The 13,962-nt window shown below is 38.4% G+C and overlaps 1 protein-coding gene across 1 annotated transcript in view; it reads left to right on the forward strand.

Moving 5' to 3' along the window:
* LOC139627779 (protein diaphanous homolog 3-like) overlaps positions 1-13,962 on the forward strand; it is a 156,610-nt gene that overhangs the window by 8,819 nt on the left and 133,829 nt on the right. Inside the window, exon 5 of the mRNA XM_071488876.1 lies at positions 4,007-4,137. Coding sequence (XP_071344977.1) covers positions 4,007-4,137 — 131 coding nt within the window. The remainder of the gene's footprint in view (positions 1-4,006; positions 4,138-13,962) is intronic.

The raw sequence follows: 13,962 nt of genomic DNA on the forward strand, positions 1-13,962 counted from the left end.
ATTAGCACAAGTATGCTGTTATTACAGTTGAACCAGTTTACTTTTTTAGTCATCTGGGATCTTTTTCCAGTTGACTATTTAATTTCTTTGCCTTTAGTCAGGGAAAGTTTACATTCCACCAAAAAACTGAAACCAATTTCTTGACACACCCTTCGCCACGACAAGTTTTGCCAATTAACCTTTAATGCTGAATCCTGAATTGATGTATGTCTCTTGCTGACATAATCCAGTGTGGCTCTGTTGCGAATTTGGTAGACACTCTCGTAGAGAAATAACTGTCATGTATTTTGTTACACAAAATAATTGCTGACCTTTGCAAGTGTATTGTGTAGTGGTAGTTGTCTTGAAATATCTATTGCACCTCTTGGAGACCCCACTGTCTGCATTGTCCCTCCTGTGTAGTAATCAGTGTTTTAGTTCGTGTTGCCTTTAAAACACCTAGAAAGAATTTTCAAAAATATCCTTCCTCAATCCTATTTGCATGGTACAGCACTGAGAGTGATATTATATATCAGTAAGACTGAGGATGGAGGCAAATTTATAGGTCATTTAAACAGTAGTCATTAAAACAGTGTTCAGTGTTATTTCCAAAGTGTTCTCATTTGCAAACATAGCACACATTTTTTAAGTCTCAAGGGGGGTCAGAGCTTTGGCTGAGCAGAGTAAGTGCCCTGAGAATAAGTGCACAGTGAGACAGAAGGATCAAGGCACTGTGGCCCTGCTCAATTTCACTGTCGTGTTGTGAAGAGAAAAACATGGAGAACCCAATAGAAAGGGTGACTGAGATGAGAAAGCAATGATGTAAAAAAACCGCTCCATTACCATCATTGTCCCATTCACAGTGATTTGAGAAATAAGTGGAAATCACTGTGAATAAGGTGGGATCTCCCCCATATGGTTGTGGGGAATGTGATGAGAGGAACAGGATGCGTGAAGATTCAAGATTCACAGAAGATTCATTCTTGTTTGATGTCAAATCTGACCGTATCTCACTGTTGCTGACCACTCCATTCTTCCTGGTGATGAGTTTTGTTCGATGTAATGCATAACTGTAGTTAAGAATGTAAATATTGTCAAGTTGAAAAAATGTCCTCTGTTTGAAATGAAGAGATACAAGGGTCACAGGACAGTCCCTGGGCTGCTCCTTTAGCAGATGACGGGGAGGTAGTTGCAGGTGTGTCAGCTTCCCTGATGGCTGCTGTGGGCAAACGGCTGTCACTGATGTTCCTGTTATGAGAAAGACCTAGCCAGGTGTGTCAGTTGCCGCCATGAGCAGGACTCATGGTGCTCTCACTGATAAAGGCCTTAGAAACAAACAAGCTGGGCATCACATCTCTCCAGGACTCTCTTGGCCCAATTGACCACTGGGACAAGAGAGTAAAAGGGAGAGAGACAGCTATGTGTCCTTGATGGGCTGGTGTGCAGCCAGGGAGTGGTAGTAATTGGTGAAATTGCTGCTGTTTCACTTACTTGAAACAAAGCAAGAGGCACACGAGGCACGAGTGAGCCTATATGCTGGTGATGCCAAGATAGATTTGCAATCAAGAGTGAGCAGGGGAGTGGAGCAAAAATGTTTTTGCCATGATGATAACACTGGAGGGTGGTGTTGTTGTCACCGAAGAGGGCTAGATTCATAGGACTACTAGCTGATTGGGATATGAGTGCACTGATGTGTCTTGTGGTATGGAGGCAGAGCCTCACTGGGGTAAACCAGTAGTGAAGTTCATAAGAGGTCGGGGGCATTCACATATAAAATCACTTTTCCCAGTGGTCCATTCTGGATACAAAGCTATTCAGTAGTCACTTACTGTCACAGGAGACTTAAAGCTGAAGTGATAATGATTTCTGCTTTCCTGGCTCTCATTCAACATGCACATATAGATTTGACTCTGCCTATGTGCCTATATTTCTAAGGCTACAGAGGTGCTTGTGATCATTATACCACATTCTTTGATGACTTTAGATTAAAGTGGCTTTTTTTTGTGAAATTTTGATAACTAATTTTATTTTTATTAGATGTTGAGAATATTATAGATTGGGGTTTAAGGTGTCAGGGGAGAGACAGACTGGGCATAGTTCCATTGTTTTGGCAGCCTGCAAGGGTTCGGGATTATTTATTCCTGCTGCTGGTGATGCAGGCTGATCTCTGAGGCTTTTGATGAATCAAAAACGTACCCAATGATATGTGACGTTTTGGCATGAGTGCAGCTGGCTTGACAAATTGAGTAAGTGTAGCTTTCTTTCTATACCCTCCCACTGAAAAACGCAGAAAAGCTTCAGCTTACTTGTCTTGCTCCCAGACAAGGAAAAAGTATATGCAGGTATATTCACTAGTTTGAGATGCATGTAGATTATTGTAAGACATTGGAGCTACAGCGGTGTTCTTTTGAAAGTTTGAAAGTAGTACATTTATAAAGGCCCTCTCTACTTAGAAATTTGTAAACTTATAAAGGCCCTCTCTTATGGGTACATGTAGTTGGGGCTAGGATAGGAGGGAACAGGCTGACCTTTTAGTCATGGAAGTCTGTGTTTCCCCCAGGGTTGCTTTTCAGCAATGGAGAGCTCTTAACGAAGGTTATGCACTAACTATAGCGGACCACACGATCAAATGTTAGACTTACTTTATGAATAGTTTCATCATGTTGAGAATATTACAAGCAAGCTTTCATGTCTAGCAGGCAGTACAAGTTGTCCGCTTTTAATAGGCTGGCTTTGTAATTTTTCTTTGCAAATGCATCACAGATAAAGAAACCGTCAGAAGAGTGACTGATGAATGAAAGGATGTTTTGCTGCCTTTTCATCTTTATAAGTTAACGATAGCTAGGTAGAAAAACTAATTTAATTCACTGTACCACTCTGAGGCCACTGGCAGCAAGTGGCAACTTTTAAGGTGGAATGTTTTCTTGTGTGTTGTGGTAAAAGCTTAATGGATTTTCACCGCCCCACTGATGTGGTGGCTCACCAGGATTCATCCTGGTATACCCTGTCCAACTAGGAAGGGTTTGGCTTGTATGCACACAGTATACTAACGGTTGGAGAGAATATTAATTGGTAATAAAATTGTGTCTAACTCAATGTTGGCTAGTTTAATTTACCTTTTTGTCTCTTTTTCCTTTTCTCTTCTCTTTCTCTCTCCTTTTCGCTTTGTCTGGGCGTTGCCATGTGTCTCCACTTCATCCATTGTTTCAAATTAGAATGCCTTTGCAGAATTGTATAATTGCTCAGTGGCAGGCTGCCACCGCCAAATTTACATTAAGAAAGCACTGCAAGTACAAATAAACAGACAAATAGTGAAACAATCCAAATCTACTGTATATGTGACACTTGACATGGTTTTTTTTTTGCATGTGATTATGGGACATCACAGTGAGAGAGATGATGGCAGTCTCATTTAATTGCTATGATTTCTGTGCTGATGACTTAATTTTCAACCACCATAAAAAGGTGTTAGATTCTGTGCCCCTTTGAAAGTGTACCATTTGTGAAATGTGTCTGTTTGGATATAAATGTTGTCATGTGTTTTGTTACATTGTGTCATAATTAATGTATGAGCACTTAAATGATCACCAAAAATGTTTTTTTTTTTTTTTTGTTTTGTTTGTGAGGCCGTAGTGACCTTTACTTTTGACCACCAAAATCTAATCGGTTCATCCTTCAGTCCAAGTGAACATTTGTACCAAATTTAAAGAAATTCCCTCAAGGCGTTCCTGAGATATCGGAATGGGAGGGACAGACATATGGAAAACCCGAAAACATAATGCCTCTGGCCATGGCTTATTACATACTTATTTGACTCAAAACAACATATGCATATTTATCTGACAGGGATTATTAAAAGTGAATTTGTTCAAGTAGGCTAGACTTAAATAGATTTTCAGGCCTATAGAGGGACATTCACAGTACTGGAAAAGAATCCTTGATTCTCATTTGTGATTGACTGTTAAGTTGTTTGACAATGGTTTCTTTCATACCTTGTATTGACTATTAACATGTCTCTTTCTTCCAGGGCACCATAAGAAGCAGCCATCAGATATCTCCCCAGGAGTTTCTGGGAGAGCTGAAGTCAGGAGTGATGGACGAACGCCTGGTTGCCTGTCTAGACTCATTGCGTGTGTCCCTTACCAGCAACCCTGTCAGGTACAGTACAATGGGAAAGAGCTTGGTGTCTTTAGTACAAGTGCCCTCGCAGTTGTCGCTTCTGTAAGTCTTTCTGTCAATAATTACACAGTTTAAAGGGGATCACCATCATAGGCCATGTTTTATCAAATATTTGTGTATATCTTATTTCTCCCTCGTTAAAATTTTTTATACATCAACAAAATGAATTGAACTTTCATATTACTTTGATATAATGAAATGAAAGGATTCAAATAAGACTTAAAGAAAGTATAGAGTGGCAAAATAAACAGAGCTGCAGCTCACGTACTGTGAACCTCGGAGTCTGTGAAGACATTCCAGGCAAAGATGTGAATCATAGTCGTAGCAAATGAAAATGTATCAACATGAACAAAACACCATAGCTTGATTATTGATTTCATTTTTAATCTTAGTGAGTGTGTTTGAACTATTAAATGTTTGGAGTTCTACAAAACATAATCTTTGGCTTCAGCTCACCATAATCGGCAGTGCAACAGGCTATTAAAATTGTTGTTGTTGAGTTGTTTGCCTATGGGGAGTCTTAATTAACTTCATGAATAGTTATGTGCAGTTTGCTTGTTATAATAACAGATTTTTTTCCCCAGCATAGTTTCTCATTGTTTGTGCTGATCATTTAACCAGGAGAGTGTAATGCACATTAAAGGCTTAGAGGTGCTCCAGCTGTCAGATACCTTAGTTGTCCGTGAGAAAATGGATAGGACTTTAAGTCTGGATGTAGCCTCTTTGCTTTTATTGACAGTAGGAATATTGATTTTTATTTAATTTTTTCTGACTGACAGCCAATGCTCATTAACCAACCATTAACTGTTTACTGACTAGGTTAAAATGTACTATTTAGAAGAGACAAGTATCTGTAACCCAAAAAAACCCAATACACAGGGGTTAAAGTGGACCGAAACAATCCTGAGTGACTAAACAGAGAGCGTGACAGAAGGAAAAAATCCTGGCAGATCATCCCAGAAGGCGATAGTCTTTTTAACTACATTGTGGCAGAATAAGTGACAGCCTGCTTTTTCACGAACACATTAAAAGCTATCTGTTATAAATTAATGAGGTTGTTATAAAGATCAGCTCCTTAAACTTGAAAATAAAATGAACAGGCCACGTTCAGTCCTCCGTGTAGTGGACAGCTTTTCTTCTGTTTTTTTAAAATTCAGAAATAGAAACCTGAACATGCTGTATGTTTGATGCACAGTCTGTTCACTGTGAGACTCATGGCAGAGAATATCCACACAAATGGTATTGATGTCCCAGGATATTTTAACTGTTTAATTGATATTTTTAATCAGTAAAAAATGTTATTGTTGGTTAATGGTTAAGCAGTTAATTATGAACAACCCTAATTTTACAGGCTGGTAATTTAAACTAGTGCATAATGTGTCTGGGCACATTATCCTTAAATTCTACGCAATCAAGTCCAATCCTGTGTTCCAGCTTTGAAAAGACTTAAGTTAAGTTAAGTATTCCTAAAATTCATTCTCTCCCTCACTCAGGCTTCTGAACATTTGTTAATCTAAATATTTTTGATATGTTGTTGCATACAGTGTTTATTCAGTATTTATTTATTTTTTTTGGCTAGTCAATGGCTAGGATGGCTAGTTTTGTGTCATAATGCTTAATCCAAGTAAAAGTATATTTCTTGCCAGTACAAAGTAAATCTGACTCTGTAACTAGGGGGATGGGATATTCCTTTGGTGCTGTCTAAGCCACACTGACAGGCAAATCCATGGCAGTCTTGTTTTGGTTGTCTCCATCTCTTAGATTTAAATTGTTGCTTTGGGCTCTCTCTGTCTGAGTTTGGGGATGAGCAAGTTTGTTTCACATTATATATATACTCTGCCAGAGCTACTTTAAATGCAGTCAAAAACCTAAGCTCAAACATTTAGTCTTCACTGCCTTTTTAAAAGTGCACTACCTCCTATCACCACACACAGACATATGATTTCTTTGATCACAGTAAGCCATTTTGATGATTGATGTCAAGGATACATAGTTTGCGCATAATAAGATCTTAAGCCCTCGCTACACTCAGCACAATGCCTTTCTAGTTCCGTCATGTAGTTCATGGCAGATTGAGGATGACTGTGGTCTTGCATCATTTTATTGGCTCTCACCTTATGTTTCATCACTGATCTTGTCTGTTTTTCTGTTTGCTGTTCTTTTGAACCGAAGAGGCAGTGGTCTCCACCAGTGGTCAGTAACCTTTTCAAGATGAACTCCTGTAAGATGACTAAATATAAAAAATTCTGTTTCAGGGGAATTTTACTGATTACCCTCTGTCAAATGCACATTCAAAATGCAGCAATGGAGTACCCATCACCTGACACTCTTTCACACAGGCAGCTCTCTTTCTGTCTGTTTATACCATTCATTACAAGAAAATAATAATTTTTCATTATACGTATTTGATCAATGTATAGTAAACAGTGTAACTGTGTACCATAATTTTAATACTGGCTCTGCAATATAAAGTTAAAATTATTCAGAAAGGAGAAAATGTTTTGAAATAATTGAGTGAGAAGTTTCATATTGGATTGATATAGTATTCACTAGTCTTTCTTTATTTTCTCTTTATTAGCAAACCATCCTTTTGGATTGGTATGACTACCCTCAATTTTTTCCTGTAATTTTTTTCCCTATTTATTTATATATTGTTAACACAGCTGGAGTCTCTCATCTTACTGCTTTTACCAGGTCTGAGCCTCTTCATGTCTAATAAAGCCTTTCTAATGCCAGGCTCATCTTTTTGAGTTTGCATGTGAAAGCACTCCCACCCACCACTATGGTCTCCCACCTACTTACACAATAAAGTGATTGCACATGGATGTAGGAGTAATAGAACTCAGACTTCATTATGTTTTCTAGAACCTCTTGAGCACCACAGCTCCTTCAAGAGCCTCTTCAATGAGCCTCAATTTGTTCTTTGATTAGGATCAATGATGTTAGCAAAAATGTACAAACATGTCCAAGGGCTGTTGTGCTTCAAAACTTGAATTAAGCTAAAAACACTCAAGTGTTAATTTTGTTAACAATAAATAAGATGAGATACTGTATGTTTGTGGCTTAACCTTTTTGATTATCAATATGACACATTGGTAAGATTAATATAATATAAATGGTTTTCAGAGCTTGGCAAATCGGAGAACTGTAGATAAAATTGAAAATGGCAATAGTAGGGCTTAATGGAAAAGAAAAAAGCTAATACTTGGAACAGCCACAGTGTGTTGTATTGGGTGATATGGAGCAAAAATCATACCTTGGTAGTTTTAGGCTGAATGTTCAGATGTAAGGCAACACCATATGTGAGATATCAAGCACTTTTGTTAAAAGAAAACAGAGATTCAAAATGAAATGCAAACACAGGGTTTCTTTCCCATGTTTGAAAATATCTCTCAGAATGCTCCTTCAGATGTTTTCAATAGCTATACTAGGCTTATTAAAATTATAGGTTGTTTGACAAGATGTACATCTGTGCAAATAACAAAATGTAAACAAAACAAAAATAACAGCGGGCCCTGTTTGAAAATATATAGCTTCACAATATATCAACATGTAAATTAAAAAATATATAAAATGAATAGCTTTTATTCAATAAAAAGAGGCCTATCTTTGAGAATGGTACCTCAGTAGTTTTCAACAGCAATAACAGGCTGAATTTCTTTTTACAATCACCAAACCGGCCCTCCATCTTGCAGGAGAATTTGCGAGCAAGTGGGGCTGGGTTTGCACGCTGATTGATAGAGGAGAAATGCAAACACTGGCACAGTTTTACTGACGAAACAGATTTTGTAACGCAACATTGGCCTATATCGATAAAAACTTTATTGTCTGATTCTATATCTTGTTTGAGTTTTTTTCGCTGTACAATAGGTCGATATCCCGACCAGCCGTAATTCCCAATCAAACATATATAATGCTGTATGTTACATATAAATAACATATATGATAGCTGGATACATTAGCTGTCATAAGTCATGGTTGTCCCATAAACTGTGACGTAAGTGGCAACAATCTATGCTTACCTGCTGCTGTTTATGGGACCAGCGTGACTTTGGAGGAGAATGTGGCCTGTGGGCACCGACTTTTGATGAAGTAACGACTAATAAAATGGACAGTCAGGCTCATGTCTAATGACATTGTCTGGCTTGACTATAAATCTGCCTTGGCTAGAAACAGTGGCCTGGCAGAGGTAACCTCTTGCAATCTAATAGCAACATTACAGTCCTGAGTTGTGAACTGATTTGGCAGAAAAGGCATTTTGTATGCCACTGTTTTTGGATTTTGATCACTATCACCTTCTTGGCACTGCTTTAGCAACATCTCTCACTCATCCAATATCAGGTAGCTGCATTCTGCTTGCATAATTTACTTTGACTTATTTGTTCCCTCATCGGGTTCCTTCTGGCAGAGCAGACAGACTTAGAGGTAATTTGCTACTTCCTGCAGCTCCAGAGCGTGACCCTGTGACACTTGCCTCTGACCCTTGTATACCTTACCCACCTCAGCTATTCCAGCGCTCTCTCCCTTTTTGTGAGGAGAGGCCATGTAACTAGCCCACAGGACTAGCAAGGCTACAGGATGTAATTGTATTAAATGGATTTGATAAATGGATCTGACAAACAAGTGGAAATTGGTTTTTGATATTATATTAAAACTGACCTTCAGGTTTAAGGCCCTAGATTTATTTTTTGCAGTATGGCTATACAGTAGGGTAAAGTTTAGCATTCCTCTCCCTTACACCAACATTTTTAATAAATCCTGGATGCTCTTCCTGTCTCTCATACACCTGCCAGCCATGTACTGAACACAGATTCACGGTTTCTTAAACCAGTCATAGAGATAGTATTGTCATCAGTACAAAATATATGTAAATATATATAAATGCCCTTGTTCTTATTAGGAAATTATACACTCATGGGCCACTTAATGAGGAACACCAGTAACATCCAATACTGTCCAATACAACAGCTAAGCCATAAATTCTACCTTTACAAAAGTAACAATGATCTCTTTGACACTTTCATAGAGAAAATAATTTAAGTATATGTATATTAATGAGGTTGTGGTTTGAAGTTGTGTTGAACCTGATTGCTTTATATTAAGAGGTGTTTTGCCAAACCCATTTACCAACAGTAGGGGTAAGAATAGGTTAAAGTGGAAGGTTATGTATGTTATAATTTGAATGATAGAATGTTTTCTATCATCATTAACATGTCAGCAGCCTTTGACAAGACTCTAGCGCTTACCGGTTTAGGCCATCTTAGAATTACTACCATAATGATGTGTTGTGAAATACGGTTCGATTGAAAAGTTTCAGGAATACGTACAGACATGATTTTTATTTATTTATTAAAAAAAAAAAATCTGGTTATTAGGTTTTGCAATTTCTCCATTATGACACAAATAATCGTACATATATATATTTCATTCATATATATATTTAAAAAAAAACCAAAAAAAACAAAGGCCTGTCCTCTTTCATTTAGTGCGTATGCTCTCTTTCAGGGAATGTTTGCACACAGCTCAGTCACATCTTATTTATTATTAGACAGTAGTTCACTGTCTGTTTCTAGGAGAACCTTGAAAGCACTGATAAGGTCATAGCCATAACAAACAGGCAGTGTCTCATTTTCTTATGGTCAGTTAGTCTCTTAGGACAGAGGCAATTGGAATTTGCAACATGAGTTATGTAAGAAGTGAGCTCATGTTTAGATTTAGGTATCCAGTGGTCTTCACACATGTATGAGCTTGTGCTGTGTGAGGATTCTGGATATAAAGGACAGCTTCTGAGATTTGGCATGGCACTACTGGTTAACTTGTTAACTGTATTGCTCATTGCTTATCTCCTCGATTCATCAAGCATCAATAAAAGGCTTCTGATTAAGACATCTACCAAACCTTCTTCATGTTTTTTCTTACTTGTAATACCTTAATATTTGAGACAATTTAAAAACGTGTTACTTAGTTTTACAAGCATTGTGATTGTTGTTAGTGGCAGTCTGCTAGAGTGACACCATTCAGGCCTCACTGCATGCAATGACCTCTTCTATTTTTACTTCAGATGTGCCACATTTCTGTGATTTCAGCGTCTTCCTTCTCGTTCCCTGGAGAACCCTCCTGTAGTCAGTTAACTTGCTGTGCTCAGGACGACATTTTAAAGTTAATTTTTTATATCTGGTTCATAACCACTTTAGCGGAGTGCAACACTGCGCTGCGCTGCCTGGGAACCTTGGAGGCATTCTCTTGAGACTCCGTTAGAAGTCAAGCTACCTTAGCTGTGAAGTTAGCCAGATAAGGCGCCTCATTTTTCTCTTTGATTTATGACTGTTTTTGTTTCCCAGGGAACGGGGTGATGAATTTGTTTTCCTTATTTTTTAATGCTCTCTCCCTCGCTCTATTTCTCCATGTCTTTCTGAGACGATAGCCCTCAGTCGAACATTGCTATGCTGCATTTCCGTCTGTTGATGGTTAGGTGTGATTACAGTATGCCTCCCATCTCAGAGTAAGCATTAATTCCTGTTTATTCCCTTGTGTAAATATCCAAAGTAGGTATAGAAGTAGTTTACAGAATTCCATCTGACCAAAAACATGGGATAGTTTTCTAACAACCCATCTTAGACCATGTCCACACAAGGCACAGAAGTAAGTAAGTAGCCAGATTTGCTGCTACCATATGTCTATACGCTGCCATGAGCATCTTAATAGTGGAAGGAATATGCTATCCATGTTTCAGAACTCAAACTTGATGGCAGTTGCCTTGGTAGGAAAAACAGCAGAGCCAATTGTAGCTTTGTAGATGGGATAAAGAATGACAGGACACAGACATTGGCTAAAACTGATACGTTACGGTAAAATGGACACAATCATTTGTGTCTACACTGCTGGTGGAGGAAATTGACCACCCTCCAAAAGTTGTGCTATGGCTCTAAAAGCTGCATGAGTAGATCCATTCAGTGACCTGTGTAAACTTTGAAGGGACACAAGCCATGCTTTGCTGTGATACTACACACCTCTGTGCTATGTCCTGCCTGTATGATGCCAAATGGCAATAACAATGTTAACAGGTAGCAGTCAGACATAGATCTGTGCTGCAATATATCGAGCAAAGAAAAGCTGTTTTCAGATCATTTTTACACAACACGGCTCCAAACACTGAAGACATTCAGGCAGAGAATGTGATTGAAGTTTCTCATTTGGGATGCAGGAAGGGTGCCAGATGTTAGGAACTAATGAAACCCAAGGGCTGCCAGAGCATGCTAGATTAGCAAACAGAATTTAAAATACTTTAATCATTTTAGACTAGAGTCTAGACAGACAGCATGTCAAATGCAAACCACTTAACGGCACAAGCATAAAGAAACAGGTCACTATATCATTATATCTTTAATTGATATTATCTACGTCCATTTTATCATTACAATAATTATTATCAAGAAATGCACCATAAAAATCTATGAACACGTGGCGCTTTCAAAACAATCATACATCCAGTGATCCACAAAGAAAAAACAGCTGACATCATCAAACACACTAGCGTTTTACATTTCCCAACCCTGATGCAGCTGGTCATCTGGCTCATCCTAGCTTTTCCTGACCTGCCATAACACAAAGACCTGATTGTTCTTGTTCTTGGAGATGAGACTTTCTCCAGATGTTGTAGAAAGGTATCGGATTGTCCCTTACTGGCCTCCAAGATCTTCTAAACACATCAGGTCCTTTACTAGGAGCCTTTAAAAGCTGACATATTTCACTTTTCACTTGTGTGTTCCAAGGCAGATGTCTTGCAGCAGACCCTGATCGTGCTGGCCTGTTGGTTTCCTGTGCAATGATTCCTGCTATAGATCAACTGATTATTTTCCTTTGGTCTCTGCCTTACCTACTGATGATGAAAAACTAGAATGCAGTTGCCAGTGAGCTATGAATTTCAATGAAGCTCTTGTCAAGACCCCCGCCCTGTCTACTCTATAACCAGAACAGTCTGAGCCATGGCCCAGTGAGAAGTGTAGGCTAAATTGAATTTTTTCTCCAACATGAGAGCCTCATTCCTTAGATACCTTGGCAGCAGCCTTGCCTGTCTTCATCAGCGTGGCTGTGACAGTTTTTGTCAGCCTCCCCCTATTGTCTTGACCATGTCGCACACACACACGCACACACACTCATTCACGGTTACGTAGAGGCCATCACTACTTTTCTACCTTTCATCCTCCTTTATATATGGAGGGCAGTTAAGAATACAACCTGTCAGTTAAAAAAAATAATCACCCATTCCCATTGTATATGCTTAAATCACTATGTCAGAAGCATTTCAAGATTTGTGTTGTTTTAGTTTGTACAACAAAACACAATTGACTATGTTAAAACCTGATTAAAAATGGTGTGTTACATTATACACCTTAGCTAACATAGTCAGCAGGATGCCTAATATCTGAGTTTTTCTACATTATTTGTCAAAACGGGCTGAAATACATCAAAAGCAGCCAATGTTTCCCCCTAAATGGCTTGACATGAGCTAGCTACTAGCTCATTGGAATTAATTTGGGCATTAAGCCCAGGTCTCTGATTCTCAGTCTGAGGTTGTGTGTATAAAAATATATGCAAAATACAGTCTAGACTGTCACAGTAACTCTCAGAAAAGATTAAGCATATGGAGCCAACTGAAGTTGTAAGTACTGTAGTTACTCAGCTGTGATGTGTCAAATGATTTACTGATGTTCAATTTGGCAATCAGAAAATACAGATGGTTGCCCGATTCTAGTGTAAATGAAGTGGTTACCTGTGTGTAATGCGCTCTACTGTACATTTATACATTTGATGCTCAAACACTTTGTGACAGTGTTTTGAAACCGCATGGCTATCATTATGTAGTTAAATAATTTAAAGCATCAGAGTTAGACTTGAGCTTAAATTACCTGCTGCAGTGCCAGTCACGGTGCTGCCAGGCTGCAGAAGTCCATTGGTTTCTCTTCAGTCAAACTCCAGCAACCTTCTAACTAAAACTTATTTGTTACCCTTGTTCAAAACAATTACCCTTACACATATATTGACTCACTGCACAGTTTTTTGATGTTGAATTAAAAATCACCTGTCATCTGTGTGCAATCAACGCATGACAAGTTTGGATGTCAGTTAAATAAAACAAAACTAATGAAAAAAAACGTAATAAGCATCTACCATTTGTGGACACACATCTACTTACTACTCAGTACGCCTTTTCAAGAAATTAAATTCAGATAACGGCTTCTCATTTTATGTTGTCACCTTGAGAATTTCTGTAGATTTGATGCTAGGAGGCATGCAGCTTGTTGATTAGAACAGTACAAACGGTGAATGCTAATGTTCAGAGATGTTATTCACTTTCAATCAGGAGAGAGGTGCAGTCAGTCACAATCTCACTCACCCTGTCTTGTCTGTTTTCTGCATACCTAAAGGTTTTCACTTAAGCTTGTAATGTAATGTTTATATCTATTTGTGCTCTTTGTCCTATTCCCTACTGTCACTCTTGGGTAAGAAACTTGGATCTTCAGCATATGATCTGTCAGTAACAGGAAAGGTAGCACTGTTGATTGGCATTCTGTTTGATTGTATCCAGGAAGTCTCAAAATTGCACTTGGTTTCATAAGGAAAAAGCCTATTGCTTCTGTTATTACACGCACCACTATCACACACACACACCCCCTTGTTCCTTTATCAGCTGTAGGTACAGGTTTAGTAATCATTGGAATCTGGAAGTGGGAAGATGTAAAAGAAATATTTGGATTATATAAATTAATGCCTTGTTTTAGAACCATATTTGGATCCAGAGAG

This window comes from Trachinotus anak, unplaced genomic scaffold (assembly GCF_046630095.1).
Source record: "Trachinotus anak isolate AG129_WGS33_773 ecotype Australia unplaced genomic scaffold, CSIRO_AGI_Tana_v1 ptg000011l, whole genome shotgun sequence".
NCBI classification, from domain to species: Eukaryota; Metazoa; Chordata; class Actinopteri; order Carangiformes; family Carangidae; genus Trachinotus; species Trachinotus anak.